This window comes from Rhinopithecus roxellana, chromosome 17, assembly GCF_007565055.1.
Source record: "Rhinopithecus roxellana isolate Shanxi Qingling chromosome 17, ASM756505v1, whole genome shotgun sequence".
NCBI classification, from domain to species: Eukaryota; Metazoa; Chordata; class Mammalia; order Primates; family Cercopithecidae; genus Rhinopithecus; species Rhinopithecus roxellana.
Genome location: NC_044565.1, coordinates 62,644,060 through 62,670,567, shown reverse-complemented (window position 1 = coordinate 62,670,567; position 26,508 = coordinate 62,644,060). Strand labels below are relative to the sequence as shown.

General features: G+C 36.6%; 1 protein-coding gene across 5 annotated transcripts in view; it reads left to right on the top strand.

Moving 5' to 3' along the window:
- Positions 1–26,508, top strand: part of NCOA1 (nuclear receptor coactivator 1) — a 159,229-nt gene that overhangs the window by 64,008 nt on the left and 68,713 nt on the right. For all 5 annotated transcript variants that reach the window (XM_030920914.1, XM_030920916.1, XM_030920915.1 and 2 more), the window contains 5 exons: positions 2,147–2,324; positions 10,689–10,868; positions 12,459–12,554; positions 16,851–16,991; positions 25,127–25,274. In XM_030920914.1, the coding sequence (XP_030776774.1) occupies positions 2,147–2,324; positions 10,689–10,868; positions 12,459–12,554; positions 16,851–16,991; positions 25,127–25,274 (743 nt within the window). The remainder of the gene's footprint in view (positions 1–2,146; positions 2,325–10,688; positions 10,869–12,458; positions 12,555–16,850; positions 16,992–25,126; positions 25,275–26,508) is intronic.

Below are 26,508 nucleotides of genomic sequence, written 5' to 3'. Positions count from 1 at the left end.
ACAGAAAGACAGATACCACATGATCTCACTTATATGTGGGATCTAAAAAAGTCAAATTCATAAGAGAGAGTAGAATGGTGGTTACCGGGGTCTGTGTGAAGGGTGGGTAGATTGGACGGATGTTGGTCAAAAGATAAAAACCTTTCAATTAGGAAAAATAAGTTCAAGAGATCTATTGTACATTATGGTGACTGTAGTTAATAACAATTCTTTTATGCCTGAAAATTGCAAAGAGAGTAGCTTTTAAGTGTTTTCACCACAAAAAAAGATAAGTATATGAGGGAGTGCTTATGTTCATTAGCTTGATTTGGCCATTCTACAATGTATACATATTTGAAAACATGTATACCATAAATATATATTAGTTTTTCTCAATTAAAAAAAATCATCGTAGCTGAAAAATGCACCTCACAAAAATAAGGTAGAGGCAAATGGAAAACTATGTCATTGGATGTGTTTACTAAATTATGATACTCATTTTTAAATCCAACCCACAAACTTTGCAAAGGTTTTTATTGACATTCTAGTTTCCTTGATTTAAAAAAAAAAAAAATGATTCTTCCAAACATCAGAAGGTGTTGCATTTTCACATTTAAAAAAAAAAAAGGCCTGACGCAGAGGTCCATGCCTGTAATCCCAGCACTTTGGGAGGCCAAGGCAGGTGGATCACCTGAGGTCAGGAGTTTAAAACCAACCTGGCCAACATGATGAAACCTCGTCTCTACTAAAAATACAGAAATCAGTGGGGCACGGTGGCGCATGCCTGTAATCCCAGCTACATGGGAGGCTGAAGCAGGAGAATCACTTGAATCCAGGAAGCATAGGTTGCAGTGAGCCGAGATTGCGCCACTGCACTCTCTCAAACAAAAAAAAAAAAAAGAAAAAGAAAAAGAAAAAGAAAAAAGGGCCACCACTGAGAATCTAATTGGAACATTTTTCAACAGATAAAATGGTCTAAGGTTTTAAACTGATGAGATAAGATAAATTGTACAAGCTATTCACGTCATTTTCAGTATCACTGTCATTTTCAGGAACAAAATTATAACAGTGGTAACATTTCCAAACATCCATTTTCACATCCTTTCTCTATAGCGTTAGTGTCTTTTTAAAAAGCAGGTTACTTTTTATTCATTGTTAAAATTTCGTCTTAATCCTGAAGGAAAAAAAAAATGTGTTTACTTTTTGGCGAGTATCTGCTAGACAGCAAACTTGGTACCCTGGCCTTTTTTTTAAAGGAAAAATGAGTAACCCGTCAACATTGTTAGACAGGTCTTTTAATTTTGCTGTAGATAACCAGCAGACCCTGTATGATCCAAAGGATTTTTATGGTCATTTTACATTTTGTTACAAAATTCTGTAAATGTTCTATTTTTTCAGGATCTTGATTTTATTGCTTATATACATTCTGCAGCAAGTAAGCTGCAACATGTTGCAATAAATGAAAAGATTACAAATAAGTAAGGTGCCACAGTCAACCTCTGCATTCTGGCTCTTCCTCAGGATACCAGGGTTTTTGTAATATGTGACTGTCTACACTGAGTCAGGCACCAGATTGTTAATATGCTTAAGCTTAATTTCTTTATTATGTTTTAGTTTAGAATATACATAGAAGTTCTAACTTTTCCCCTGCACCCTTGTGGATATTATATGCCCCATAGGATGCATATGTCTCCTTTTGGAGACCCCTGGCTCCATCTCAGTGCATAGGAAGCCCCTGTGATTTGTCTTCTGTCCACCTCTGCTGTATACCATATACTCCAGCAGCTCCAAACTGCTTGTTCGTTTTCTTTTTGTGCTATGCTCTCTCCACTTACTGGAATGTTCTTCCTTCAGTCCTCTTTCTCCTCCACTATGCCTTTTATATGTTAGGTAGGGGTCTGTACCTTTCTTTGACCCCTGCCCTGATCCCAAATTAGGCATCCTTTTGTGTGCTTGTAGACTATTTTGTGTATGTCTCTGATCTGCATTTTATCACTGATATTTTATTATGTTTATGTCTTTCTCTCCTACAGTACCACAGTTTCCTTGAGGACAGAGACCAGGTCTTGACATATATTTCTGATCTCTTTTTTAATAGAAAAATGTATAGTTTAATTTTTCTTTTATCTTTCAACCTCCAAACCATTTTTTTCTTTTGATTTTGCAGGCTTTGGATGGATTTTTCTTTGTTGTGAACTGTGAAGGGAGAATTGTATTTGTGTCAGAGAATGTGACCAGCTACTTAGGTTACAATCAGGAGGAATTAATGAATACCAGCGTCTACAGCATACTGCACGTGGGGGATCATGCAGAATTTGTGAAGAATCTGCTACCAAAATCACTAGGTAAACAGAAATGTGTTTTTAAAAAGAATGCTAGCTCTCTGTATCTTCTCCTTATATAATATGTATAATCTATAATACGTGATTATTACATTTATAACACATTGTATTATATATGTTATATGTACTTAAAATATTGTTTCAATGTAGTTTCAGTCTCCTATATAAATATGAAGGGGAGTTTCATCAAATAACTGATGGAGAGCATTCCTTTCAGCTTCTTCCTTTATACTGTGTCACGCCACAGTAGTTGGAGAGAATTATTTTCAATTTTGATTATGTTCAAGAAAGAGACAAATGTATATTCTTTCCTTCACCCTGCTCATAGAAAAAAGAATAGAAATGAGAAAGAGAGGGAGTGACAGGGAGGGAAGAAGGAAAGAATATATGTCATATACCTACTAAAATTAATGTTTTTACACTTAAGTGCTTTAACGGAGGAGTTCCAAGTATGGTTGGATGGGCTATTCACTGCTGAGTAGCCTAGCTGAGAGGATGGATGGAGTCTAATTTCTAGTGTCTCTTTTATTCACTGAACCCTGTGCCTTGGGGCAGGGCTGGGACTTTAGGAGTTAGGGGATTTTTTCTAATTCTTGTAAAGGCATGGATGGACTAACAGCAGGCCTTTGTTTACTTCTTGAATTTTCAGGCTCCTCTAAAGTTTTTCAGTGCTCAAGTTCCAGTTACTACTAGTGATTGCATTGCTACCTTTACATCTGAGTGTGTGTATTTTTCAATAGTTAGTACACATTTTGTAGATAAATAAGAAATTTTTCATATTACTTTTCATATTCCATTCTGTTTTAGATTTTTTGTTCCTTTTTTTCCACATAGTTTATTTGTTCAGTGAGCTCTGAAATAAAAGCAGTTTATCACACAGATAAATTTACCACACATCAGTTTTTCAGACAGATACTGTGTGATAAAGTATCTGAGTTGGAGAGTTAGGACTCTACCATACCGTTTAGTATGGAAACTGAGGCATGTGGTCAAGGAAGTCAAACAATGTAAGATTCCCCTGATGTCACTGTAGGTAATACTTAAGATTTCTTTCCCTAGCCATGGACTGTAGATTCTTTTGTTCTACTGTTCACAAATTTTGAGGACTACTGGTGTATGGATTTTAACTGAGCTATTGCATTTTATTTTGTATCAAAAAAATCTAATTTAATTTTAGTCTCATGTTGAGTAACAAGATATTTGTTGGGTTTAGCAGCCTTCCTGGTTGGAGAGAGGCCTACGGTCACAGAAAACAAGGATGAGCTGTTTTCTGACTTCTGAAGAAGGGGCTTATTGTTTGTGGAAGGGCCACATTACCTGTTCTGCATGGTTCTCAGGATGCTGTAGATCTATGACTATTCGGGTTCCCCCAAATCACTGCCAGTAGGTAAATTTGGAGAGAGTGTCATCTACTAGCTTAATGTGCTTGCTGGTGGTGCTGCTCCTGGCTACTTACAAGACAGTGATCCTCAGCTGACCTGACAATTCATTGTTGCCTCTCTGAGCAGCCTTTCACAATAGGGAGGAATATGAAGTTTTTGCTGTGGAGGTATCTTTCCCTCACTCCCCCAAAATGGAAGAACAGAAACATTGAAAAAGTAATACTACTTTCTTATACAGTAGTGTAGACAAACAAAGATAGGGCAAGCTCAGTAGTAATAGAATAGATCACATAATCTTACAGTGTTGGTTGATCATCCATTAGAAACCAATGAGATGGTCCCACCAAAAGAATAAAGGCCAACTACACTAACTTAGAAAAGCCAATAGCTTCTTTCAAGGTATTTCCAAAAAGCATTTAGAAGAAAATAAATTATAGTACCTATGTTGAAACCTTTATTATTAGAATAATCAAAGTATTAGAAAATTAAGGAAAGAGACTAAGTAGAATCATTTTATGTGTATTTCATTATCAACCACTGGGGAAAACAAAAATCAAATCAAGATTCAGAACCTATCAAGGAAGAAATTTGAAGAAAAATTTAGGATCATTATTTATATATGTACTCACCTTATATAAATATATCACATATACATGATTCAAAGCACTGCCTTCTTATTTTTGATTTGTTATTTCCAAGGAGAAATTTTGAAGAAAAAAGTTAAAAATCAAACTTTTAAAATTGCTTTTGAATTTACAGATTTAGAAGATTTCAGTGTCTAAAATCTGTACTTTTTAAGCATAACATTTTATTTATAAGAAACAAAATCTGAATGCTGGGAAGCTGGTATGGTGAGAAATTTTGTCCAAAAGCACAAGTGTACATGGATATACTTATACTTGCACAGATGGTTATAAAAAGATTATATTGTGAAAGGCTGAGATTACAAAGAATGAGATGTTAGTGAACATAGACTTATTTGTGAAATTCTAATAAATTGGAACTTGAAGTTTGAAAAAAGAAATTTTAGAAAGCAAGTCTTTTTATAAATTCATACCATTTATATCTCAAATGATGGAGACACGATGGTACTTAAGAGCATAGCCTTTCTGGTATAAAACAGAAATGGGCTATGCATTCTGACTCTGCTACTTAATTAGCAGTGTGACCTTGGACAAGACATTTGACCCCTCTACTCCTCATCCTTGATCGGAAGGTTAGGGGGTAAGTGTTGCTTAGCATATTTCTTGGCTCGTATTAAATTCTTTTTGTTTTAGCTATTATTATTATTCCTGTTACTGGCTTTTTCTAAATGTTTTGGAGCTTTTAACTTCTGAGTGGTAGATCTACAATTATTATTAACAATTACTAGCTTGTTTTGATTATGCTTTTAGCTTAGAAATTGATGTGAAGGAAGGACAATCTTGTCCTTTCATAGTGTGCTCTTAGAAGCACATAGAAATTATTCTGTAGAAATTGAGGCAGATTTTTTTTATAGATCACATTCAGTAGGATAGTTCCGTTTTTCTTTTTTATTTGTTTGTTTATTTATTTTTGAGACAGAGTTTCGCTCGTCACCCAGGCTGGAGTGCAATGGCATGATCTCAGCTCACTGCAACCTCCGCCTCCTGGGTTCAAGCAATTTTCCTGCCTCATCCTCCCAAGTAGCTGGGGTTACATGTGCCCACCAACACGCCCAGCTAATTTTTGTATTTTTAGTAGAGATGGGGTTTCACCATGTTGGCTAGGCTGGTCTCGAACTCCTGATCTTAGGTGATCTGCCTGCCTCAGCCTCTGAAAGTGTTGGGATTACAGGAGTGAGCCACCACACTGGACCCTGTTCTTCTTTTTTAAACTGTAATGCTAAACTGCTACTTTTACCTATACAGGGGGCTTTTGTTAGTCGTTTTTTAATACTTAGGGTTTGTTTTACTAGGTTTTTTAAACATTATCAGTGGCATTTATCCTTTTAAAGAGGAATCATATGGTGAGTTAAGAAAGGAACTGCATGAAGATTAGGCATGTTGCTTTCTAGCTAGATAGTGAAAACTGCACCCTCCTGCACACAAAATACTGAATTTTGTCAGAAGCTTTGTACCTCTAGTATAGGTCTATCCTCTTGTTTCCATTCCACAGAATATATGGGACCTTATGTGTTTGATGCTGTCGTCTTTTTGCATAAATATGTAGCTCACTGCCTACTGTTTAAAAGAAGATTTAAGTTCAAAAAAGTTTTGTCATGGTAAACTATTAATAGTTCGATTAACTTAAAACAATCTAATCTTGTGAAATCAGGGTATCTAGAAAGATCACCTAAAATATTTAGCAGCTTATATTTGAGGGGCCTATAAGTTTGGAATTGAACTTGCTGTTAATTATTGTTGTTTTAAGAAGATATGATAGTTGACATGTAAATTATTACCAAAATGACTTTAGTTTCTTTTGTTGTGGTGATTATTTTCAACTTTTTTTTCACATCTCAAAAAGTGTTTTATACAATTTAGATATACTGACCACCATAACAGGTCACGAAATTAAACTTCAAGGAAGCGCCTTTCTCATCTTCATCACTGTCTGCTCTTCTCTTGGCTCCTTAATCCTACCTTAATTCCTAACCATTCCTCCACCTCTTTTCCTTTTCTCTACCTTCATTCCTTTTACCTGAACTGAGTGTGATTAGATATTTAGCTCTTCTTCTACTAACATTCCGCAAGTAGCTTTCTTTGTAGACACCTTCAGAAAGTTGAAACTGTCCCTGATAACCAAATAGATCAGGGTAAACATTATCGAAGCCAAGCTGTAAATAAAAACGTAAAGCTTTTTTTTTTTTTTTTAACTTTTATTTTAAGTTCAGTGGTACATGTGCAAGGTGTGTTATATAGGTAAACTCGTGTCATGGGGGTTTGTTGTTCAGATTATTTTGTCACCCGGTGTATTAGTCCATTTTCACACTGTGATAAAGAACTTCCCTGAGACTGGGTAATTTATAAAGGAAAGAGGTTTAATTGACTCGCAGTACCACATGGCTGGGGAGGCCTCAGAAAACTTATAATCATGGGAGAAGAGGAAGCAATCGCCTTCTTCACAAGGAGGCAGGAGAGAGAGAGAGCAAAGGAGGAACTTCCAGATGCTTATAAAACCATCAGATCTCTTGAGAACTCACCATCACGAGAACAGCATGGGGGGAACCGCCCCATGATCCATTCACCTCTCTCTCCCTCAACACATGTGGATTACAGGTCCCTCCCTTAATATGTGGGGATTACAATTTGAGATGAGATTTGGGTGGCAACACAGAGCCAAACCATATCAACCAAGGTACTAAGCCTAGCCCCCAATAATTATTTTTTCTGATGCTCTTGCTCCTCCCAGCCTCCACTGTCAAGTAGGTGCAGTGTCTGTTCCGCTTTGTGTTTATGAGTTCTCATTATTTAGTTCACAAAAGTGAGAACATGCAGTGTTTGGTTTTCTGTTCCTGTGTTAGTTTGCTAAGGATAATGGCCTCCAGTTCCATCCATGTTCCTGCAAAGGACATTGTCTCATTCTTTTTTATGGCTGTATAGTATTCCATGGTGTATATGTACCACATTTTCTTTATCCAGTCTGCCATTGATGGGCATTGAGGTTGACTCCATGTCTTTGCTAATGTGAATACTGTGGCAATGAACATACACTTGCATCTGTCTTTATGGTGGAATGATTTTTGTTCCTTTGGGTATATATCCAGTAATGAGATTGCTGGGTTAAATGGTAGTTCTGTTTAGTTCTTTTAGGAATTACCACACTGCTTTCCACAATGGTTGAACTAATTTACACTCCCACCAACAGTGTATAAGCATTCCCTTTTCTCCACAGCCTTGCCAGCATCTGTTATTTTTTGATGTTTTAATGATAGCCATTCTGACTGGTGTGAGATGATATCTCATTGTGGTTTTGATTTGCATTTCTCTAATAATAATCAGTGATACTGAGCTTCTTTTCACATGCTTGTTGGCCATATGTGTGTCTTCTTTTGAAAAAGTGTTGATGTCCTTTGCCCACTTTTTAATGGGGTTGTTTTTTCCTTGTAAATTTCTTTAAGTTCCTTATGAATACTGGATATTAGACCTTGTCAGATGCATGGTTTGCAAATATTTTCTCCTTTCTGTAGGTTCTGTTTACTTTCTTGACAGTTTCTTTTGCTGTGCAGATGATCTTGCATTTAATTAGGTCCCATTTGTCAATTTTTGCTTTTATTTTCATCGCTTTTGGCGTCTTCATCATGAAATCTTTGCCTGTTCCTGTGTCCAGAGTGGTATTGCCTAAGTTGTCTTCCAAAGGTTTTTATAGTTTTGGGTTTTACATTTAAGTCTTTAATCCATCTTGTATTGATTTTTGTATATGGCGTAAGAAAGAGGTCCAGTTTTAATCTTTTGCATGTGGCTGTCCAGTTATCCCAGCACTATTTATTGACTAGGGAGTCAATTTCCCCATTGCTTGTTTTTGTCAGCTTTGTCAAAGATCAGATGGCTGTAGGTGTGCGGCCCTATTTTTAGGCTTGGTATTCTGTTCTGTTGGTCTATGTGTCTATTTTTGTACCATGCTGTTTTGGTTACTGTACCCCTGTAATATAGTTTGAAGTTAGATAACGTGATGTCCCCAGCTTTGTTCTTTTTGCTTAGGATCGCCTTGGCTATTTGGGCTCTTTTTTGGTTCCATATGAATTTTGAAATAGTTTTTTCTAGTTCTGTGAAAAATGTCATTGGTAGTTTGGTAGGAATAGAGCATTGAATCTGTAAATTGCTTTGACAGTATGGCCATTTTAATGATATTTATTCTTCCTATTCATGAGCACGGGGCGTTTTTCCATGTGATTGTGTCATCTCTGATTTCTATGAGTAGTGTTAACAAATCCTTTTCTTTTTTTTCTTTTCTTTTTTTTTTTTTTGAGACGGAGTCTTGCTGTGTTGCCCAGGCTGGAGTGCAGTGGCACGATCTCGGCTCACTACAAGCTCCGCCTCCTAGGTTCACGCCATTCTCCTGTCTCAGGCTCCCAAGTAGCTGGGACTACAGGTGCCCGCCACCATGCCCGTCTAATTTTTTGTATTTTTAGTAGAGAGAGGGTTTCACTGTGTTAGCCAGGATGGTCTCGATCTCCTGACCTCATGATCCGCCTGCCTCAGCCTCCCAAAGTGCTGGGATTACAGGCATGAGCCACCACGCCTGGCACAAATCCATTTTTTATCATAGGGTCTATTTACTTTAGTTGGAGAGTTTTCCTAATAATTAGACAACTTAATCCATTTATTCAGTACATGAGAAGAGAGCTCTAAAAATGAATGGATATGCTAGTTTTTACATTCATTTTTCTTTTTTTCTTCCCTTTCCTTCCACTCTTTAGCCTATATGTGCTCCAAAAGTGGAGGGGAGGACCTTGGACAGAAATCCTACATAACTAAACCAGACATGCATATAAAAATGTTATTCATAGCTCTTCATTTTCTACATTGTTCCCCCAACAGAATAGAAACTTCATTTCCTTTTGAAAATAGTAATATGTGTTTGTTGTAACTGGGGACTTGAAATGATTATTTCTATTAAAATCACTACTGATATTTGAATCAAGCATCAAGGTATCTTATGTATTTTATTATGAAATTTTAAAGTATAAATGACTTTAGAGATAATGTAGTGGATTCTTTTATTTTAAAAAATGAGACAATGAGCGTCAAAGATTAATTAACCCAAACCTTAGAACTTGCTAATAGCAGAACCCAAGACTTCTAATACCAGTGTGGGTTTGTTTCCCTGATTTCCTCTAACACTTAATAAAGGATGAGATGGAAAAAATGAAGGAGGGTCATTGGAGAGTTTAAGGTAGGAAAATGTTCGGGAACAGTGAAAAAGTAGCCTTGGCCAGGCATGGTGGCTCACACCTGTAATCCCAGCACTTTGGGAGGGCGAGATGGGTGGATCATGAGGTTAGGAGTTCGAGACCAGCCTGGCCAACATGGTGAAACCCTGTCCTACTAAAAATACAAACATTAGCCTGGTGTGGTGGAGCACGCCTATAATCCCAGCTACTCAGGAGACTGAGGCAGGAGAATCGCTTTAACCCAGGAGGCGCAGGTTGTGGTGAGCCGAGATCGCACCATTGCACTCCAGCCTGGGTGACAAAGTGAGACTCCGTCTTAGAAAAAAAAAAAGACAGCCTTAAAAACCCTCTGATATCTCATGACCACATGGTTTAAACATGACACTATGACTGGGAAATTATGACCTACCACACAGTGGTTTTTACTTGAAATGGATACCTTTTCTGTAACTGAATTCATTTTTCCTATACTGGATCAGGTAACATTCCTTTTTTAGCCATTTTTTTAATATAATAATATTGATTATCCACTATATCCAAGATATTGTAGCATATGAACTGTGCTAGTTAAGTAAAATAAAGCACAAGGAGAAAATGGTTATGAGAAATTGAGATTGCTCTATATTCTTAATATTTTTTTGAGTCACAGACTCTGAGAAAATTGAAATCTCCCCCAGAAGGGTGCACATCCACACAAAAGCCAACCTTAAGAATCCATGATTGCCAAGTTAAAACCCTACTTATCAATATACCTGTGGTTTTGAATCATTTTTTCATTGTCAAAATATAACTGGAAACCAACTGAAAAACTCATTAATTAACTGCTATAAAATTCTGAGCAAAATGACTAGTAAGTTTTAATTTTTAATTTTGTCTTTGATGATAATATTTGAGGGGAAGATCGTATGTATTTTCTTGGAAATGTTACAGTTTTCTAATTGGTAGACATTTAGATTTGCTAGGGAGATAAGTATTCTATTGCCTCAGGATAATGTTAGATCTGAAGAGGTCAGTCTGTCTTTTAATCTGAGTATCTCATTAAGCAGATGGCTTAAAGTACATCTTTTGTATCTTCAAAGTTTGTGCTTTTTCACCATATTCACAAGCACATAATCAATTTTTCTTCCTCAGTAAATGGAGTTCCTTGGCCTCAAGAGGCAACACGACGAAACAGCCATACCTTTAACTGCAGGATGCTAATTCACCCACCAGATGAGCCAGGAACCGAGAACCAAGAAGCTTGCCAGCGTTATGAAGTAATGCAGTGTTTCACTGTGTCACAGCCAAAATCAATTCAAGAGGATGGAGAAGGTAAAGCCAAATTTTCATTTTAAAGTGTTTATTTCTTCTCTGACTTTAAGGAAAGGAGAGGAAATTAATTATAAACTGCCTTTTTCAGATAGTATTTTTGGTTACTATAGTATGTATCATAGTAGCTATTCCATTTGCTATATATTCTTAATACTTAAAAAACAATAATTACATCTAGAATCATCCCTTTAATATGCCCCCCAGATTCTTAGTTTTAAGCTGGCATTCCCACTAAAATGTCAAATAATTCAGACCAACTTGCTGTCTAGAAATAAGAGATGTAACTAACTGCTGCCAGTTGGAAATGTACCAGATGCAGCAGACTGTTGAACAGCTCTGATTTTTAGAAAGTTTCAAGTTTAGAGTGTAGGGAACATTGGAGAATAGAGTTGGCATTTTTCAGGCTATACAAGGTAATTTATAAGGAGAAAACTTATGAACAGATGGAAACATGCTGAAGCTCTAATATGAACATGGTGTCAACATGGAATTAGTTAAATATGTGACAGTGGATGAGTTTTCCATGTAAACTTAGACTGGGCTAAGTTTAGAAAATCACAAATTGAGAACTGGAGTAAGGACAAGGGAAGGTAGTAGACAAGAAGTCAGTCAGATGCAAAAAAGCCATATACGTAGCAGGTCTCACCAGGAAATGGAGGTGGCAATCAACTGGAGACTTCTTACAAAATACACATGCCAAGTCTTATTTGATTAAAGTTCGTTTTTAGCTGTGTGATATTGTGTTTAACATCCTCAAAACAAAATTTGGGAATAGGACTTAGAAAAAATTGTATATCCTAAAAACATGAAGTCATCTGTCAAGAGCAAAATGGTGCTTCAGAGTTAAAGGTTGTTTTTCTCATAAAATTATCTACACCGTGGTTATAAGAATAATCTTTGCAGCCATTAAGTACTGGTGAATATAAGAAATTGACTACAAAACTGTATTTTAAAAAACACTGTGCCACTTATATCTAACCAAAACTACTACTTCTAGTTGTTATTATCTGTACATGAAATGCATCAGTCTGCTCTGGTATATATAAGAGTATTCAATAGGAAGGAATAGTTTATGCCAACTAACTCTCTACCTGGAGCTGTCAGTTTTTGGTTGCCAGAAAGTTTATTTCTAATACACATTAGATAAGAATGATTTCGGCCAGGCGCGGTGGCTCAAGCCTGTAATCCCAGCACTTTGGGAGGCCGAGACGGGCGGATCACAAGGTCAGGAGATCGAGACCATCCTGGCTAATACGGTGAAACCCCGTCTCTACTAAAGAATACAAAAAACTAGCCGGGCGACGAGTCGGGCGCCTGTAGTCCCAGCTACTTGGGAGGCGGAGGCAGGAGAATGGCGTGAACCTGGGAGGCGGAGCTTGCAGTGAGCTGAGATCCGGCCACCGCACTCCAGCCTGGGCGACAGAGCCAGACTCCGTCTCAAAAAAAAAAAAAAAAAAAAAAAGAATGATTTCAATATTATGTCAGGTCCTGTAACATGTATTGTTTTTTTGAAAACCATTAATGGCAAGTGATAGAGGTAAACCATTTTCTATTCTCTTTCCTTCAATTTCACCTTCTTGTTTTGGGCAGATTTCCAGTCATGTCTGATTTGTATTGCACGGCGATTACCTCGGCCTCCAGCTATTACAGGTGTAGAATCCTTTATGACCAAGCAAGATACTACAGGTACTAATTGTAAAGTTCAGAATGTTCCATAGGTATTAATAATGTGACTCTGTCCTTAAAACTAATTATATCCAGAATGTCTTTCTGTTCTAGGAGATTTAGGCTTTGCTCCCTAGTCTTATACAGAAAACATTTTAAATGGTGCTCTTAGATACTGTAGTCATTGTCATGGTCAGGGTGCTGGAGAGAACACTTTTTATAACGTTATATACCTGTATTTGTTTGATTATAAATTATGTTTCATAATCATGGAATAAAATGCTTAAAGAAATTTAGAAGATATAGATATGTAAATATGTAGATATACATACATTTATTTAAAATAGATGTGAATATGGTAGTTTTACTATTATGTTTAAATGTATCTGGCTATTTCTGTTTTTTTTTTTAATTCTTTTTCTTTAAATTTATTTAGCCCATACTGATTGAGTCCCTAGAAGTGCCTATCACTAGGTGATTACTCAAGATGTATATGGTTGAACAAAAATAATTCAATGACAAATTGTGTTATTTTTGATGATGGAAAAGTTATGAGATGGTATAAGGGAGGATATATGAAATTAGTTGGTCAGCAAAGGCCTGTCTGAGGAGCTGATACTGAGCCCCAAAGGATGAAGTGGTGCCCACTATTTAAAGTGTGGGTCTTGGAAGGGGGGCAGCAACGAAAGGTCTTGATGCAGGATGGGTACTCCTAATTAAGGAACCAGAGCTGTAGAAGTTTCTAAAGATAAGCAAGACAGAGAGGTAAGTTAGAAGTACTAGAAGGAGGGCAGGAGAACGTCAAACTGAGTAACAGACTGCCTATAAATAAGGCATTCTTAAAGGCCTACTTCAGATTTTATTTTCAGCAAGGACAAATTGTTACTGTTCTTTATAGCTGATGAATTATTTTTCTTATATTATTTGATTTTATCTTTACACTGACACATTGTGTGTGCATGCTTTTACAACAACCAGGGTTAAATATATCTCACTTACCTCTCTAATTTTAAAATAGAGATAAATATTAGAGGTGTGTTTTCTAGCAGACTAAGATTTTAAAAATCATTTCTTCTGAATTTTCCGCTTTGTGAAAGCTTAGTTTTAGTGTACATTTTGACTTTTACCACCTTTTTATAAGATCCTATTTCATTATATATTCATTTTTTAGTCCCAGCAATCTAATATTCCAATGTTGTATGCTTTGTGCTTGTGTTTTTAATGATAAACTTCCAGCTGCTCTTACTAAAGAACTAGTATGGATAAATTAGCACAGATAATAGAACATGGTGAAGAAAATGTCTCTGAATGCAGAGAGATGGCATCTAAGGATAGTAATTATCAATTATCATACCTTTCTTCATTCCATTTTTGAGTCTACCATGTATTACGTTCCTTTCCGGTCTCTACCATGAACAATACTGGAAAAATTTAATAAGCTTACTGTGGATGTGTCGGTTTGTGCCAAAACAAAAATTTCTTATTTAAATTTAAAAAATTATTTTTTTAATTATTGAAAATTGAAAGTATTTTTCATGAAGGAAAAATAGAGTCCATTGAAAAGGAAAATTGGTCAGTAACCAGTTAACCTAAAAAGAAACCAAAGAAGGGCTTTGTGAGATAGCAGAATGAAAATGTGTTGAAAAGGGTTATTGTCAGGTCACAGAAAAAATGTCAGAGATGAGGAAGGCCTAAAAGTTATGAGGCTAATTTAGGAACAATATGTTTCAGCTTTTCCTCATATTGCAGTTCTATAAATTGAATTCTAAATTGGATTGTTTTAAGGACTTTATTTTCTCATAGGAACAGTATTATCCGTGGTAGTTTTGTTTCTAAGAACCCAGGTGTTAAAATTTTAGATATACCTGGTAATATGTATAAATATATAAAAATAACCATAATCGTGTAAAATAAAAGATTAGCCTCTGGGCCATAAAATAACTATATATACAGAGGCAACCTCAAAGATCACAGAATCCAACCTGGATTTACAAATGAGGGGATGGTGATTTGATCAAAACCATACAGCCCTTTGCCGAGAATGGACACCTTTGGGTCCTAATGTGGAGCTCTTTCTTGTATTACATTACTTTTCACTAAAGCGCTGTTAAAAGGGCATCACTATACTGTACACACTTATTGTATAAAGATACCAAGGAAATATAAAATATACTTAAAATGTAAAACCAACATTTTATTATATAAATCATAGAATTGACTTAGCTAAAAAGAATAGGTATAATAAATGTTAAACATTTCTTAAGTTTTTGTAGTACTTTTTAACTCTTTATGGGATGATCCGTATCTCTTAAAAAAAAGAAAAAAGTCTTTTACTAGGAAATGTAAAAAGGTTTTTTATTGTTGTTTGGTTGTTTGGTGGTTGGTTGGTTAAACTTTCCTGTAGTAGGCAGAGGTATTCTAAATCAAGCTGTTCATGATTCCTCACTAAGAGTCATTACATTACCTATCTGGTACCATTGCTGATAACTTAATCACTTTCTCTCCTGCCAGTCCCCAAACTCTAAACTTTCTCATGCCCTCTCGTGGGGCCAACCCTTACATGAACACACACACATGCACATGCCTCCCTTAGTCACTGCCTGTGAGGTGCATTCTTGTATAGGAAAATTATGTAGCAGTGGAATCTCTGCTATAACCAACTTTTTATCTCTGACATAAGAAACAAGGGTTGAACTATTAAAATTCTTAAAAATCTAAGATCTTTTATAGTTTCAGTTACAGTGTTCACCAGGCTTTCCCCAAACTGTTCTTAAATGACAAAATTCCCTTATTTGAGTTTCAGTTTATTTTCTTTCTACTATTTACATTTATGCCAAGACTTAGGTGATAACCTGCTAAAGTAGGACTGGGTACATCAGATTCAAGACCCTAAGTTACAAAGGTCTAATGAATATTTTATTTCTAAGCAAACCAAATGAAGTATATAAAGAGGGGATTAGTTCAATGAGGAGGCACAAACTGGATGATAGATTTGAGTTGATTGTATGAAGAAGGGGAAGATGGGGAAAATATTTAATCAGGCATTCATAGAAGAGGAAACATTAGTGGTGAACTCTAATAATTGGGGAAATAAAAATTTAGACCACAATGAGATAGCATTTTTCACCTACCAGTTTGAAAACATAAAGAAGCCTGACAACACAAGTGATGGAAAGGATGTTAGATTAGCACTAGCTCTTATGCATTGCTGGTGGAAGCATAGAGTGGTACAAGTTTCAGGAAGACAGTTTAAAATTAATACTATAAAGTTGCATTCACATAACCTATAATCTAACAATTCTGTTCCTACATATATACCCTAGAGAATGCATATACCATGCAACATGTGAAAGATGTTCATAGTAGTGCTGACTATAATGGCAAAAAACTGTTAACAGTCTAGATGCCCATTCACAGGAGAATTTAAAGATGGGGGTAGTGACAAGGGAGGAGTGCACATGTGATGCAGCAATATTGGTAACGTCAAGTTCTAAAGTTGAGTGGTGGGTTTGCAGGTTTTTATATCATTTATATAATTCTTAATTTATATATATATTCTATATATATCTTGTATTATTTTGTGTGACTGTAAGATTGTGTAAAACATGATAAAACAGGTCTTAATATTCACAAACTGGATTAATTGGCCCTCTGTTAACTGAGGAATAACTTACCTGAATTCTCTCATAGCCATTTAGGAAATTTGTTTAAATATGATAACAATGGCGAATTACCATAAATTTTATAAAGCGTGTGTTCCGTGTGCATACTGCCTAGCAAATCTTAATGTTCTCACTTACTGTTTTTCTGATTTAACTTTTGTTGCTTTCAGTCTTTGTTTAGTCTTAAATACAGTATTGCCTACAGCCCAACAAAGGGTAGAGAGGGAAAGCCTTGCTTCTTTTCTCGTATTCTCTTAGTAATTAGAAATTAATTTAAACCAAGCAATATACTTCATCTTTACCTCTCCTTTCCTGTCAGTCATCAGTATACAGAGAGCAGAATCCAAAGACCAAGCCAGAGGAGTTTGAACTGCATTAGTCTCAGCAGCGTCAGGTCATTATGGTATGACCTAGACCTGAATTGAATTTTATAATATGACATACTAGGACGTAACACATTCCAAAACCAAAACAATTTATGTCAATAACATACTTCATAACTATATGTAATAAAAATTAATAGTGCTTTTTGTTGCTTTTGTTTATTGAGTATTTGGAAAGAAAGAAAATTTCTTAGACTCAGTTGTTAGTTTTGAAATATGGATGATTTGTATAAAGAGGCTGTTATAAATGTAAACTTTTGTTCTTTGTACAGGTAAAATCATCTCTATTGATACTAGTTCCCTGAGAGCTGCTGGCAGAACTGGTTGGGAAGATTTAGTGAGGAAGTGCATTTACGCTTTTTTCCAACCTCAGGGCAGAGAGCCGTCTTATGCCAGACAGCTGTTCCAAGAAGGTAAAGTTTTCTCTCTCAATTATTTTCATTAACCTTTATCTTTACTTACATTTGAATAGTTTGTATAGAACTTATGGCTTGATAAGTATTTTCTCCAAATTATAGTTTTTGCAATAATCAGTTTTAGGAAAGGAAGAAATGGGTAAGCAAAGTAATTCATGAGTGGATCCTGAAATTTGGGATACACGTTCTAAAGAATAGGATGTTGTGTGGTGGTCACTCATTCATTCATTCATTCATTCAGCAGGCATGTATCAAGTTCCCAACATACATAGAACACTATGTAAGGTGCCAGGGGTACAGTGATGACTAAGAAAGAAGGTTTTGCCCTTAAAGAGCTTATAATACAGTAGGAAAATATATGACAACCCTAAAGATCAGTTTGACATGGGATATGATAGAACCATAACCAAATAACAAAAAAATTAATTCTGACTTGAAGAATCAAGGATGACTTCAGAGAATAAATAATATTTTGTTTGGCTCTCAAAGATCATTCCCAGCAGAACAAGCATGTTAAAAGGCCTTCTGGATAATACAGAGATCAGTGTCATGCATGTTTACTTCATGACTGTTGCAGAACCTGTATCTCTTGACTCAGGCTGAAATTTCAAGTCAAAAAATACATCCTATGTAATTATTAATTATGCATAGCTGCTGGGTCTTAGTAAGTATAATGGAAGTATAAGATATGTATATTCCCTGCCCTTAGGAAACTTAACAGTACTACAGGAAAGGTAGGAAAAGTTATTTGAGAGTTAAGGCCAGAAAGTTGACAGAAGTTCAGAATTAAATGGCTTTGATATACTTTAAAAATATTATCGTTTAATTATGGTAGCCTAACATTCTTTTTCCAATGAAATTTATTCTCTACTCTCTAGATAGTTTCTTTTGTAAGAATCTCATTGTATGGCTTTTCCTGAAAAACAATTTAAAAATACTATTATTTCATCAGTCTTAATTTTAACATTTTTCCCATAACATTAGATTTCCTAAGTTTATAGATGATTTTCCATTCATTACATTTTAGGTCAACTGCTTCCTAATGATATGTGGAGAAAGTAGTTTTTTTTTCTTTTTCCAGGAAGCATCTATATAAATATCACAATCCAGGTATTTCTGGAACAGCTTCGTACAGACTAGTGGTTCCCTAGTGGGCTCCTAACTAGACTTATACCACCCCTTAAGATTGTATTTCAGTGGGTAGATCCAAGAATCTGTATTTTTTAAAAGTTTCCCAGGCAATCCTGAAGGGCAGCCAGGTTTGGAAACCATTACAATAAGTAACTAATGCGGTCCATTGGATGTGAACTTTGTGATTTCCTCTGCCAAGAGTGATGCTTGACTTTTGCGTAGGTTTGGGACTCAGCACTGTCTCTATTCATTGCCTCAAGTTCTCAAGTATATGGTACTTTTGATTTCTGCCTTAAGTTGGGCCTTCCAAGGCTTTACTTAAAAGATTTAATTTATTTACCTATAACTTATGTACATTTTCACCTAGGCAAAGCAGATCTGGCTTGTCTCATTATCCAGATGGCTAGGCTCCCCATAGATGTGACTAGGCCATAAAACAAATTGATTAAAGTATAATAAGTAACTAGTTTGTCATTAATATATACACTGAAATAATTTAGAGTAAAATGTAAAGAAATGTAAGTATAATCCAATACCTCTTCCCGTTAGTCATTTTTTAATGTTCCCTCATTCTACCTTTTTTAGGAAAAAAAATCTTCTATAGAAATAACTTGTATTTTTCTTAGAATTGAGTTGTCCAAAGTTCACATGACTGAATCTAGTGTTTTGGAGATTCTAAACAACCTGACAAACAGGTTTTGTGGATTGAGCACAGCCTTTTCTGATATTTTCTAGTCAGCAGTATCTAGCCAGATAAGAGAAATGTGGTCGATGAAACACTGTCATGAGAATCACCTGTTAAAGATATTGACCTGCCGAATTAAAATACCAGATGAAGGCCTGCCCAGATATCTGAACAAACCTTAAAGATAGTGCTTAAGTTGGCCAGGCACAGTGGCTCACGCCTGTAATCCCAACACTTTGGGAGGCCAAGGAGGATCACCTGAGGTCAGGAGTTCAAGACCAACCTGATCAACATGGAGAAACCCCATCTCTACTAAAAATACAAAATTAGCTGCACATGGTGGCCCATTCCTGTAGTCCCAGCTACGTGAAAGACTGAGGCAGGAGAATCGCTTGAACCCGGGAGGCGGAGATTGCAGTGATCTGAGGTCGCACCGTTGCACTCCAGCCTGGGCAACAAGGCGAAACTCCATCTCAAAAAAAAAAAAAAAGTAAATAATAATAATAATAATAATGCTTAAGTTTGACAACCATTGATCTATCAAGATTGGAGAGAGGTGTTTGCATTTGCAGTTTTCTTGCTGCCTTTTCACTTAGGACAGTATAAAAAGAGTGAAACAAATTATGTACCATCTTCTTGATTTTGTGTAGAACTTTATAGCGAATGATATTTAGGCAGAAAAAGTTTGTCCTCCATCTGTTGTCTTTTTTTCCTGCCCATTAACTTACTCTTTGATGGCAGCAACTAGTCTAAAATCCTAATATGCGTTAAAATTTCTAGTTTTAGTTTAGTTTTTTAGCTGCTCTTGACAAAGTCAACTCATGAACTGCTGTCAAAGGGAATTTACTATTATATTTTCCAGAATCAAGTTTGAAAACACATTTCAGTCAGAGAATATTTGGGAACTACCTAGCATGAATTAGATTAAAGCCATGGTTTTACATTGAGATTGGAGAGAAATAGGTATCAGGATCACTTGAGGAACTTTTTAAAGTTCAGGAGAAGATCCATTCAAGTGTGTATAGTTTGGAAAAAGTTCCCAGGTTCTGTTCAATTCAAAACTATTACTTTAAAGAAATATCTAGGTCATGGTGCTTCCCAAGGTCCCTGATAAGATAGATTCATCTGGGTCAGTTGTTAAACTAGATTTCTGGACCCCACCCCACACTACTGAATCAGAGTCTAGAGTCTAAGATGTTTACTTACAGAGAAGTTTGTAAAATATGAACCTAGGTTCCACAAACTTAATAACTATAACTAGGAAATGATGTTTTATGTGTAATCCCACTTTAGGGGATTTATGAGATATATTTAAGGTATTTAAGTTTCTGAGAAGTTCTACAATAAAAATACCTTTTAAATTTTGTTACTGAGACTTTTTTTTTCCACAGAATACTTTTTCTTGGAGCACATCTATCAGCAGTTAAATAGTAGTCATGGGAAATGTCAGGCTATACAACCTAGAAACTAGTCATATTAAAGTTCTGTTTACATATATATAATGATGTAATAGATCATCTTTTCTTGTCTGTGAAATATCCATGACATATTGTTATATTAAAAAGTAGGTGGCTGGACACAGTAGCTCATACCTGTAATCCCAGCCCTTGGGAGGCTGAGACAGGAGGATTGCCTGAGTCCAGAAGTTCAAGACCAGCCTGGGTAACATGGTGAAACCTCATCTCTACAAAAAATAAAAATATAAAAATTAGCTAGGCATGGTGGCACACAGCTATGGTCCCAGCTAGTCGGGAGGCTGAGGTGGGAGGTTTGCTTGAGCCCAGGAAGTGAAGACCAGTTAGCGTTGATCATGCTACTGCACTCAAGCCTGGGTGACAGAGTGAGACACTGTCTCAAAAAAAAAGAAAAAAGTAGATCAAGAGAGCACAGCATATATAATATCTCACTTTTAGATATCTATTTATCCAATTCTGGAAAATTAACAAAATTTTAACTGATTATCTCTGCATGATGGAATTACAAATGACTTTACTTATTCTTTGTTCATCTCTCTATTAGCTTTATATTAAAATAAAGCTATTTTCATCTTTTAAAAAATATAGTTAAGGCTAGGCATGGTGGCTCACGCCTGTAATCCCAGTGTTTTGAGAGGCTGAGGTGTGAGGATCACTTGAGCACAGGAATTCGAGCTCAGCCTGGCCAACATGGTGAAACCCCATCCTATTAAAAATACGAAAATGAGCTGGGCGTGGTGACGTGAGCCTGTAATCCCAGCTACTTGGGAGTCTGAGGCAGGAGAATCCCTTGAACCCGGGAGGTGGAGGTTGCAGTGAGGTGAGATCACACCACTGCACTCCAGCCTAGGTGACAGAGTGAGACCCTGTCCCAAAACAAAGAAAGTATATCATTAGTCAAAGCTGGAAGGGGTTTATGGTATTAAGTTTGGAAGCATTGCTATAAAACATAAAGTACCCATATCAATGATTAATTAGAATGTTCTTTGAGACTTGCGTAATGTGGTTAAGTCCACAGTCCGTGTAACAATTAACTGAAAATCTTTTTATGTCAAACTTTGTTCTTTTTTTTTTTTTTTTTTTTTTTTTAGGCGGAGTCTTGCTCTGTCGCCCAGGCTGGAGTGCAGTGGCCGGATCTCAGCTCACTGCAAGCTCCGCCTCCCGGGTTTACACCATTCTCCTGCCTCAGCCTCCCGAGTAGCTGGGACTACTGGCTCCCGCCACCTCGCCCGGCTAGTTTTTTGTATTTTTTAGTAGAGACAGGGTTTCACCGTGTTAGCCAGGATGGTCTCGATCTCCTGACCTCGTGATCCGCCCGTCTCGACCTCCCAAAGTGCTGGGATTATAGGCTTGAGCCACCGCACGCGGCCCAATCTTTGTTAAAAATATTTAAAATGTGAGTTTACTGTCCTGTTAGTGATTTTGATATAATAAATAGAATTTACTCATTGGTGATTAATTTTAGAACATCTAGGGGTAATTATTTATTTTGTACCTAACAACAATTTTTTTTTTTTTTTTTTTTTTTTTGAGGCGGAGTCTCGCTCTGTGGCCCGGGCTGGAGTGCAGTGGCCAGATCTCAGCTCACTGCAAGCTCCGCCTCCCGGATTTACGCCATTCTCCTGCCTCAGCCTCCTGAGTAGCTGGGACTACAGGCGCCCGCCACCTCGCCTGGCTAGTTTTTGTATTTTTTAGTAGAGACGAGGTTTCACCGTTTTCGCCAGGATGGTCTCGATCTCCTGACCTCGTGATCCGCCCGTCTCGGCCTCCCAAAGTGCTGGGACTACAGGCTTGAGCCACCGCACCCGGCCAACAATTTTTTAATTCTTTCTCTTTTCCTCCATATGTTTAGGTGACTACCACAAAGAAAAATAAACGTGTACCAACATTGACCCATAGTACCTTGCCACACATTTTTTACCTTTTTTGTTAATATCAGTAAGGCATGCTTGTTTGAGGTTATCTCGCCACCAAATTGGGAGGGATCAAAAACCCAAAAAGCTTTGCTTCTACGGCTGCTGTAACCAGGGAAATTTTAATGTTTCTTTTGCTTTGTAGCTCTGTGGGGCGGGGGGGAACAGCTGTCATGTTAAAGTTTCTTTGGAAGGATTCTGAGGTGTCAATAATAGTCCTTCAATAATATCTGTCCCCACTAAGTGTTCTAAAAAGTTCAGAAATGAACACAGAAATCAGAGATCAAAATACTAGCTATAAAGATGACAAAATTAGGTCAGAAAACTAGGCCAGGACCTATAAACAAAATGAGATTCCAAAACTAAACCTTGAAACCCACTTAAAGGGAAAATTTGATGTGTAGAGCAAATGTTTATTGAACCAACTCTGTGAAGAGCTGTGGCTACCTTACTCATCTCTTAATTCAAAGTATTAGTGAAGCTGTTGCCATAAATGGTGTCTAGGGATTGACTATGTGTGTAACTCAGAACATAAGTACTTTGGAAGCTGCATATTTATTGGGTTTTTTTCCCTCTGATGTTTATTGAGGAAATATTCGTTCAATACCTGCTATGGGCCGGGCGCGGTGGCTCAAGCCTGTAATCCCAGCACTTTGGGAGGCCGAGACGGGTGGATCACGAGGTCAGGAGATCGAGACCATCCTGGCCTACACGGTGAAACCCCGTCTCTATTAAAAAATACAAAAAACTAGCCGGGCGAGATGGCGGGCGCCTGTAGTCCCAGCTACTCAGGAGGCTGAGGCAGGAGAATGGCGTAAACCTGGGAGGCGGAGCTTGCAGTGAGCCAAGATCGCGCCACTGCACTTCAGCCTGGGAGACAGAGCGAGACTCCGTCTCAAAAAAAAAAAAAAAAAAAAAAAAAACCTGCTATGTACTCTATGCTAGGCTCCATGCTAGATATTATCTTACAATGTTATTAGCTCAGTTTTAGTAATGAGTTGACTGAGATGGGTGAACATTAATTTGCATTAAGTCTTAAACTTGTAAATGACAGTGAGAGGTCAAACCGGAATCTGACTCCTAGGCTCTTACTCTTTTCATTGATTTATGCTGCCTTCCTTTGACCTCTTCATCTGAACAATTAAGCACCAGAATTTTAGTTAACTGGAGAGTCTGAGTTCTAATTAATTGAAGTTTTACCATATTAGATATTGCCTTTTTCTCATTTCCAAGAATGGCTGAATGAATTATAAAATGCCAAATCTTAGTCCATACATTCTCATACAAAACAAGTAATCTACTTTCAAAACATGAAGTGTGGTAATTGTCTTGTATTAAATTAATAAGCTTCCCCAAATTCGAAATTTTTCCTTAGATACATTATATTTAGTAACTATGCCAGTGATTTAGCTGAAATTTGCCAGGTGCGTAAAGAATGTGGTTGGTTAGATATAAGTCTTATCCTTTCAATTAGATTTATATTCTGGTTTTGGTACTTAGGCAGATATATTATGATATAGATTTATAACAAACTATACCTTTTCCGTTGGTACTGTATATACAGGACAATAAAATAGAACATGTCTTATTTACTTCAAGTAACATGTAACTTCAAAAATTATTTATTAATTTTAAGCCTCTTTCTCATGTCCTTTAAAATGTAATCAAAGCCCCTTCTGAAATGTCTTTGAAAAATTGGACTAACATTTATCACAGGCTAAATTGTAATAGTCATTTGTGATAGTACTCAATCTTTCTTAAAATAGAATTATATGGTATTATCAAAACATCAGTGATATTTTATTACATAATAGTCTGGCATAGCCTTTACATATTTAGTAAATACTTGCATGATTAGAATTTTTTCTGCTGTTAGTAAAGCTTTAAGCCAAAAGTAAATTATGCTGCTTATAAAGTGACTTGATTGTCTTAACTTAGTTTTTGTTCCTTATACTAATAACCATTGGCTTTATCTTAATTTGCTTACTAAACTTTAACAGTTCAAACATTAAAAATAGTTCACAGATTTTACACATATTTATAAATAACTTGTCGAATGGGACCTTAGTGATTCACATTCCTGAGTGAAAACTTAAATTTGAATATTAGTTAAGGAACTCTGTAAGCTGATCAAAACTTAGAAAGTAAATTTTATGCTGTGTGAGTCATATCTTAGTAGAGCTGTTATTAAAAAAATCAGCCAGCAAAAGAGAAAACAAACTTGTTAAAGGTAATACTGAGAGTGAGAGGAGAGAAAAATATTTTCTGATATTTTTAATGGAGAGTTAATAAATTTGAAGAGCTGCCCCCACTATAGAGAAAGATTAAGGTTGGACCAGACATGGTGGCTCACACCTGTAATCACAGCACTTTGGGAGGCCAAGGTGGATGGATCATTTGAGGTCACGAGTTCAAGACCAGCCTGACCAACATGGTGAAACCCTGCCTGTACTAAAAATACAAAAATTAGCCATGGTGGTGGGCGCCTGTAGTCCCAGCTACTCAGAAGGCTGAGGCAGGAGAATTGCTTGAACCCCAGAGGCGCAGGTTTCAGTGAGCCAAGATCGCGCCACTGCACTCTAGCCTGGGTGACAGAGCAAGACTCTGTCTCAAAAGAAAAAAAAAATAAAAAGATTAAAGTTGATGTTTCCCAGATTTGGGGTTTCCTCATAATTTTAGCTTATGTGAGGAGGCACCCATTCAACTATGACTCAATTAAAACCTGTCATCAAGTGGTATCTTTCAACTGGAATTATCTTTCCCCCTCAGATATCTGCTTTGTCTGAACTATTCTTTGTTCTGAGTCTAAGCAGTCAACAGTTGGGAGGGCATTTAAAATGAGGTTCTAAGTAGAAATAAAGCCTGGTGACTTAAAGCCAGCATACAAGTATCAGAATTTTAACTAGGTTTCTCTTTTGTTTGAAACAGTGATGACTCGTGGCACTGCCTCCAGCCCCTCCTATAGATTCATATTGAATGATGGGACAATGCTTAGCGCCCATACCAAGTGTAAACTTTGCTACCCTCAAAGTCCAGACATGCAGCCTTTCATCATGGGAATTCATATCATCGACAGGTACTACTTATTTGGAGAGCTTCATATGAAATAAGCCAGTTCACATATCTCTTATTAGAGAAATTTTTTATACTCTTGATGGCTAGAAAGCAGATATTCTAAATTAGGCATAAAACTAGTGTGATGAGTATATATAATCAATATATCCATATTGGGTTTTATAGTTTAATCATGTAATAGTTTTGTTGTTCATAAAGGGAGGTAGGAAAGCAGAGGGTGAAAATATGCTTTTTAGAGGGTAAAACCAAAAAGATGGCTAAAAATTTACAACATTCCATATGTGAATCTTATAAGGGATTTCAGAGTTTGTTAACATTGTTATTTTTATTTTTATTTTTGAAAGTGCTCTATTTCCATTTTGGCATACTTGGTGGCTCCTGAGTTCAAGTTGACAATTTCTCGCAGAAATTACAAATCATTAAACTATCAACTTGATTTTTGAATGCCATTGCCTCTAATTTGTTCCCCTCTCTAAGTATGTTTTACACTGGTATATGGTAAATTCTTGAAACTATTCTTTTATCCTATGAATTATTAGAAATCCTACATTTACAATGGTTAAAATGTAGCATTAAAAACAAAGACATGGCCGGGCGCGGTGGCTCAAGCCTGTAATCCCAGCACTTTGGGAGGCCGAGACGGGCGGATCACGAGGTCAGGAGATCGAGACCATCCTGGCTAACACGGTGAAACCCCGTCTCTACTAAAAAATACAAAAAGCTAGCCGGGCCAGGTGGCGGGCGTCTGTAGTCCCAGCTACTTGGGAGGCTGAGGCAGGAGAATGGCGTAAACCCGGGAGGCGGAGCTTGCAGTGAGCTGAGATCCGGCCACTGCACTCCAGCCCGGGCGACAGAGCAAGACTCCGTCTCAAAAAAAAAAAAAAAAAAAAAAAAAACAAAGACATTTCCCCTCACTTCATCTTTTTCTCATCTAATGTATTTGCTTATTGGAACATGGTAATGCCAGTCACAAATCTGTTATCATAATTATGAATTTGAGTAAAGAACTCACTGAAAACCTGAATTCAGTATTCTGGTTTTTTCTACTTTTAGTTTAAATTATGCTTGTGAGTGGAATTAGCACAGTTCTTTTTTTCATATTGTGATTTCTCTTTCAAAACATCTGCTATGTCTGCATATCACTCTTTTTAATTTTTACATCAGTGACATAGTATTTTCCTTACCCAGTCTTCCTCTTTGGAGTTGAAATACTTAAAAGCTGTAACAGGAGTCAT